This window comes from Nansenia antarctica (genome assembly GCF_963989245.1).
Source record: "Nansenia antarctica genome assembly, chromosome: 13".
NCBI lineage: Eukaryota > Metazoa > Chordata > Actinopteri > Argentiniformes > Microstomatidae > Nansenia > Nansenia antarctica.
In genome coordinates this window covers 14,457,758-14,465,342 of record NC_137683.1, presented here as the reverse complement: position 1 = coordinate 14,465,342, position 7,585 = coordinate 14,457,758, and the positions used below count along the sequence as shown (strand labels likewise).

The window sequence follows — 7,585 nt, the reverse complement described above, 5'->3', positions numbered from 1 at the left end:
TGCCTCCGTACACGTGCTAGTGTGCGCGTGTGCGTGTCTGTGCGCGTGCAAGCGTGTGCGTGTGCGCGTGTGTCATCGGCCCACAAGCACGGGCCTCTGCCATGTGCTATCTATTAGCATGGTGCTGTTATTGCTACCTTGCAGCGGTTGTGATCGGGTAGTTTTTACAAGGCATTACCGGCCAGCCTGTTAGGAGCTGACAGGGGGATAGGGGGGAGGAGGGTGATGGGGTGGGTGTTGGACCCCGAGGAAGTGGCGGGCATCGATGAGAGGACACTCAGAGTTCAGGATATTAGGTTTGATGGATAGGGATCTAAGGGAAGGAGCAAATGGTAGGTCAGTGGGGGAAAGGTTGGTGTGTGTGTGTGTGTGTGTGTGTGTGTGTGTGTGTGTGTGGTGTGTGTGTGTATGAAAATGAGAGGGGAGCACTGGGGACCAGGGAGCCGAGGTGAGGGAGGTTGGTTTGAGGATGTGGTGTTGCGGTAGGTCCGCTCTTCGGGGCCCTGCCCAGGGAACGTCGCAGCGGTGAAACGGACAACGTGTGATTGGCACACGGGGAACGAGGCCTTAATGTTGTTGAGGAGAAGATCGAGTGTCGTGAGTGACAGCAACACACCACCGGGGGGGGGGGTACACGGCGTGTGTTCACCCATGGCAATAACCCCCCCCCCCCACCGCCCGCCGTCCACCCCCGCTCTGATCCGGAATCACAGTGGCACAGGGCGGCGTTCATCGGCCCTGTTTTCGGAAACTCTGGAAACTCGATACATCGCCACATTAAAACGTCCCGTCCCCCGTCCCCCCCCCAAAAAGAAAAGTGAGAGAAGAAAGGAAGAAAAACGGAAAAAGACATGTGGCCACAAAATCGAAAAGCGTTCCTCTGTGAAAATATTTTTTCGGTAATATTTTATTCAGCTCTGAACGGAGGCATGGTCTGGTGCAAGCTGTTTTAATTCACTGGCTAGTTGAATGAGTCTGTTATTATAGAAAGTGTGTGTGTGCATGCGCGTGCGTGTGCGTGCGTGCATCACACACTTTATACAATTCTCCCTACCGTACCTGTACACTACTTTCTTTTGATAAGGAACATCTTGCGAAGACATTTTCAGTGTTGCTTAGAGATATTCCCGGTATGGCTTCGGCCTCCCCACATTTCAATCTTCCCAGGGTTTAGGCTTAGGGTTAGAAACCGAAAACCGAAAAAGACCATATCAACACTCAAAAGAAGGAGATACACAACACAAACAGTTCCAGCTCAGTATATATTGTACGTTGAGGCGCCCTCAAGGTCGCTACTGGTCAGACTGGGGCTCCCAGTGGCGTGGGGCCAGTGCACCAGTTGTCTCCGCTACCCTGCCATCTGGTCTCTTTTAGGAACATCTTGAACACTGTAGTGCAGCGTGCTGCCTTGTAATAAACCAGACTGCTCTTCTCTTCTCTCCTCTCCTCCAATTCTCTCTCTCTCTCCCCCTCTCATACTCCCTCTGGCACACGATCGGAAGATGTTTTTTTTTTTTTTTTTTATATCATGGAAAACGCGGCGTGCTTCCAACCCGAGCATTTTGGGACACAGTCGTTAAATAGTTTGAAAAATGAATCTCTCTCTGAATGCGATCATTCTCGTCTGTGTCCCCCCCCTGTTTTTTTCTTCTTCTTCTTTCTTCTTCTATCCCCCGGCTTCGCGAACGTGTGAAATATCTGAGGCGGCTGAGAACTTCATTACTTCGTTCCGTCACCGAACATCAACACTCTCCCGTGGGACTCTCGCGTCTCGCCCCGCCGCTGGAAAACAACGCCGCGGGGACGGGAGGGTCGTAGTCCTCCTCCTCCTCCGCCTCCCATGATTCATAGCGTCTCTGGACCGGCCCACCGCTGAAACACCTTTAATCATAAGAATAACCAGACCTTAACACATGTAGCTAGAATAACCAGACCTTAACACATGTAGCTAAAATAACCAGACCTTAACACATGTAGCTAGAATAACCAGAACTATCTCTCTCTCTCTCTCTCTCTCTCTCTCTGTCTCTCTCTCTCTCTCTCTCTCTCTCTCTCTCTCTCTCTGTCTCTCTCTCTCTGTCTGTCTGTCTCTCTCTCTCTCTCTGTCTCTCTCTCTGTCTCTCTCTCTCTCTCTCTCTCTCTCTCTCTCTCTCTCTCTCTCTCTCTCTCTCTCTGTCTCTCTCTGCCTTTTCTCTTTTTCTATTGAAAGTGCTTGGGTTCTGGTCAGAGGTGTACAGCCACAGTACATTGCACTGTTGCCGTGTTGCTGATTTGATTATTCCCCAGTACTGGGGACTATTACTTTGTATTCTGAATGACAAACCCCTGTCCCCTTCTCCCTCCTTCCCCCTCTCTTTTCGCCCCCCCCCCCCTCACAGAGTCTTCTCTCCGTCCACGACACGGTGGCCCAGAAGAGCTACGACCCAGAGCTGCCCCCGCTGCCCGACGACATCGACGACGACGAGGACTCTGTGAAGATCATACGTCTCGTGAAGAACAAAGAACCTCTCGTACGTCTGTCTCCCAAACACACTGACGATGACGATGATGATGATGATGATGATGATGATGATGATTGACAATGATGATGATCGATTGACAATACTGATAAGATATGATACTGACCTAGTGGAATGTGGACAGTGTATTTGAGTGTGCCGTAAGTCATTCTGGCCTGTACGTCTGTCTGGCCGGCTGTAAAAAGTCCCCCTCATCATACTCCCTGGTCACGTACGCACGGTCCTGACCTCAACAGACGACGACAACAACAACAACAACAACCACCACCACCGCCACAGCAGCAGCAGCAGCAGCATCTTGGCCTGGCTCGTTTTGTTTTTTACTCTCATCCTCTATTTCCTGGGCGGCTGCTTGAGTTCCTCCTCACTGACATACCACACATTCCAGACTGGCCCCCCCTGTATGTGGTCAGCTGGCTCTCCCCACCCCAACCCCATCTCTCTCTTCTCTCTCTGACTCTCTCACCTCTCTGACCCTGTGTCTATTGCTCTCTCTCTCCCTCCCCTGCTCCGAACTGACCTCAGTGCCCCCGTCTGGCATTTGCCAGCTCTCGTATCGTCCCGCCCCCTCCGTCCCTCCGGCCGAGGCCCTGTCACATGTCACACGCCTCTGTCATCAGAGGGGGGCCGTCCCTTTGTTGTGTGACGAGGCCCCTCCCATCTCCTTGATCTGGTCTACTAGGGGCTGTCCAGGGCTAGCTCTATTTTTACGACGAGGTATTCTCAGACCTCCACTTTGGCCCTGGGCCGGCGCCACCCCCCCCCGCCCCCCCCCCCCCCCCTCTAACCACACCCCAGGGGAAACAGGAACACACCTAAGTCATTTTGGGGTTCCAGCCTCTTCCATGTTCCACTCTACTGGTCAATGTAATAAGTGGCTTCCAGCTTCCTGGCTGTTCTGGAATGTTGTTTCTCTCGCATTGTTTTCTCGCTAGCCCCCTTCCACGGACGATACCGTCAGGTCACGTTTTGGAAACCATAATGTGATTTACACTCCAACCCCGTGGTCAAGTTTAATTGTCGGGTTGTGTTATTTATTTTTATATTTTTTGCTTGCTTTTCCCCCCCCCACACCCCACTAAGTGTTTTGGATGGTGAGACCTTATGAAACATGCATTTACAACGTGTGATGTTGTTGTTGTTTTGGTAGAGTGGTGGTACAAGGAGAATGCTGGGTAATGAGATACAGGTGTATGGTGGGACATAAGAGAGGCTGCCGAGACTGATACGCCAGTGATGGTTTGCGAGGATGTCCCACCCTCGTCCCCTCAGTTAAGGCAGGCCTTGTCAGTGCCTGTTCGACCTTGCGGTGGCCTGTGACCCTAATCTTATGCGGTCTCCACCTAATTGAGGGCTGACTGTCATGCAGGGTTAGGTTTCTTTTGGAGGGCTGTGTTGTTTTGCGAGAGTGAAAACAAAACAATAAATTCCAAAGGCCTCCGATTATGGCTGACGTCCCCCCAGAAATGTCACGTCTGAGCTGTTTGATGGTGCTATTTGTGCCTGGTCTGGGGAAGGGCAAGCACCTTGGCTGAGAGAGAGAGCCAGTCCTGGACTGTGGTCTGGAGGTCCCGCCTGGGTTGTCTCGGCGAGAGCCCTCGCTGCCTTCATTTCCCAGCGTTCTCTTTGTCTCTCTTTAATGACAGGGCCCAGCATGGGAGCTGTGTAGCCCGTGTGGGTTTGACCACTCTTGTTCACCCCGTATGAGTCATCGTAGAGAGCGCTGTGGACGATAGTCTGCACGCCACAACCGATGCCTGCCCTGGCGCGCTTCCTCCAGACTGTCCTGTAATCCTCTGATGAAGTTCTCCGTTTTAGAGATTTAACCTTTGGCCTTTTTGGCGTGGCATCTAACTGTAGCGTGTGTGTGTGTGTGTGTGTGTGTGTGTGTGTGTGTGTGTGTGTGTGTGGAGGACAGAAGGGCGGTACTGTGCTCCCAGGACGTGTACATTAAGGCAGCGGCGGTCATGTGGTCTCAGTGAAGTCACCGCCATTTCAGAAACGCTGCCAATCAGGACCCCAAATTGTGTAGTCCTCATTCACTGCCACAAAAAAAATTGATTTTGATGTGCCCTTTAACATGCAATTTCATATAATCAGCCTGAAATTCTCAAACTTGACATCATAACAAGAGTTCTGTACAGTATCGTGGTAATTTCTTTTCTCTCTCTCTCTCTCTCTCTCTCTCTCTCTCTCTCTCTCTCTCTCTCTCTCTCTCTCTTTCTCGTGGTATAAGCCTGCAGGTTTTGGCTGCGTCTTTAGGGGGACCGTAGTTAGCATGCCGGGCCCTTTCCTGGTGACTCATCCATTAACTTAATTGTGATTAGTTGAATGGATTGTATTCGGTAGCGCTGATTAATTGCTATCATTTTTCAGACCATGACTTCATGCCGTATTTTAGCAAAACCGTAAAAACTCGATCTTTCAGGACTCTCCCCCCCCCCCCCCCCCCCCCCCCGTACTCCCGCTCTCCTGCTGAAACCCAAAACTCCTGATTTATTAGCTTCAATGTCGGGACAATGAAATAATTGGGTTTGGAGAGAGGCATAAACATGTGGGTGCTCCGAAAATAAGCCCAGCCGTGTTTTTTATTGAAAGAATGTGTTATTTTGGATAAGGTTACCAAAAGCTAAATTTGAGCAGAACGCAAGAATTGCGTCAAGACCAACTTCTGTCTTCTGCAATATAGTGGATTTTGCCTCTGGTGATAAAGCGTCTGACTACAGACTGACTAATAGGAGCGCTGTAGACAAAGGCTGGAGATGCCAGAAAGCACTGGTGTTACACAATTCTAACCCCCCGAGCCAGGAACCAAGAGCCAGGAGGCTAGAGGGGAGAGTGAGAGTGAGACCGAGACACCATATTATATTCATTCAGCAACTTGGAAAAAAACCTTAAAATGAAATGGTAAAAAAAAAAGAGTGAAAAAGTCATCAACAGTGATACCACAAACATTAGGGCTTGACCGTAAGATAATGTGAAAACATTAGAGTGTACCCAGGGCTGCTGTGGTGGATTCTGTTCCTCTCGTTTGGATGTTTTTAAGCCCCTATGACGCAGATGTAAATGGCAGATCTTTGAGACGCTCGCTGCGTCCGCCCTGCTGTTTTACCTCTTTTTTTTACGGCTCACTCAGTGCCACTCTCCTCACTCTCCCTTCATCTCCCCCTCCTCTCCCCTCTCTCCTTCTGTCTCTCTATGCATCACAGACAGTCTCCCTACATCTCAGCCATCCACCTTGCCACGTTCCCATCATGCACCTCAACCAGAACCCGACACTCCCAGCCAAGGTTGTTGGGCATCATTAGCAGCTGTCACAACCCCCGGCCAGGAATGTGACAGGTCTGTCTCCTCTCTCCCAGCTAAGATGATGCGCGAGGGTATTGGTTTTCCCATTAGGAGCGGGTGCCATGGGTGCAACTCAATGAGAAACTCTTACTGGTCCATCTCCTACCTATGGAAGGCAGGCGCTCATAGAGGATGCCATGCAGCTGGTGCTGCCATCCTAAGTAGACAGCTGGCGCTGGCCAATGCCCCATACCTAATCAATACAGCTCTGCCCCTGCTGAGGCTGGCCACCCAGCATCCCCCCCCGCCCCCACCCTCTGGATCAGCTGGGCTTCTCATTAGGGGACTGGAATAGTAACATCACCACTCATGGGATCTCTAAAACGAAAAACTCTTTTATAGTCTGTGTTCAGTTTGATCACACAGATTTGATGTTACAGGCCATAAGGTTTCATTGGTACTGCGCATACTGTAGTAATGAGGTATCCGAAATCTTCAGGTCTGTTTGTTGGTTTCCCTCGCGTTGGCATCAGGCTAGGAACTGTTTGCCAACCTGACATTTAGCCTTTTGTTCTTCCAGGAACAAGAGAATGACTGACATTGCGAATGAGATGTTGGCTGTTTTGAAAGGCTAGGATTTTTTGGGGGACATCTGCTGTGGAGCCCTCTCTCCAATTCTGACACAATCAGAGCTGTCGGATCTCGCCTAATCTCTTTCGTCTGCGAGTCCTCACACACGCAGAGCATCAGATGATGACCTCCTCACACTCTCTTGTCTCGCAGTGCGATCGCAACGCCAACAAATTAGTTCGCTGCACTTGTGCGTCTAACAACGAGTATCGAGTATTTACTCAACGTTGACACAGAATGAATCAGAATAGAATGCGTCTCGTGGGGAGATTTTCTTAATTTAGATTTTCAAGAATTTAGACTAGTCAAGGAAAGCGGTCTAATGACACTGGAGTCGTTAAAAGAGCAACGATGTTGTTGTCTGTTTACATTACCGTTTGAAAACCAAGTGGAAAGTAATGAGACACTAGAATTATTCGAGCAGCAAATTAGATTAGAGGATGCGGCACACATGTTAGTGTTTTAAAGATAGAGCTGTGTGCTTTAAAAGCAATATATCTTTCACTTGATGGATTATGTGGGGTTTTGGAGCCCACTGAGGAAGATGGAGTGCTCTGGTGTAAAACATGCGGAAACGTCTAGAGAACTGGGCTCCATGGTGGTACAGCGCTGGCTTACTCTAACATATGTCTATAGGTTTAGATTTAGTCGTCTAAAAATAAAACCTTGATACACATTTTTTGCTTTTCAAAAAATGCCGGTCGAGAGAGGACGCTGGCGTTGCTTGTTCGCCGCTTCTCCACTCGAAATCTAGGTGTAATTGCAGTATACAGAGTAGATTGTCCTACAAAGACACCTAGATTTAGATTTAGTAATCTAAAAATTAATTAGCCCCTATACTTTCTTTTATTTCTTTTTGGTTTATTTTTATTATTACTACTCAATCTTTTCAGTTTGTAAAGCGTCTTTGAGTGTCTAGAAAAGCGCTATATAAGTCTAATGTGTTATTATTATCATTATTATTATTATTATTATTACTATTATTATAGTCTATTTTGTGTGTTACTAACAATAATACACAGTCAATAAACTACTGTACACATGCCCTTTCTAAACTCTTCATAAACTAAGGCTTTAAATGTGAAGTGTTGCCACCTCTATTACATGGAGTGAGGCAAAACAAGCTAGCCCTCGCCTACCACCATCAC

The 7,585-nt window shown here is 48.9% G+C and overlaps 1 protein-coding gene across 1 annotated transcript in view; it reads left to right on the top strand.

The window, feature by feature from the left end:
- mpp7a (MAGUK p55 scaffold protein 7a) overlaps nucleotides 1–7,585 on the top strand; it is an 83,449-nt gene that overhangs the window by 31,511 nt on the left and 44,353 nt on the right. The window contains exon 5 of the mRNA XM_080544376.1: nucleotides 2,379–2,510. Within this exon, the coding sequence (XP_080400502.1) occupies nucleotides 2,379–2,510 (132 nt within the window). The remainder of the gene's footprint in view (nucleotides 1–2,378; nucleotides 2,511–7,585) is intronic.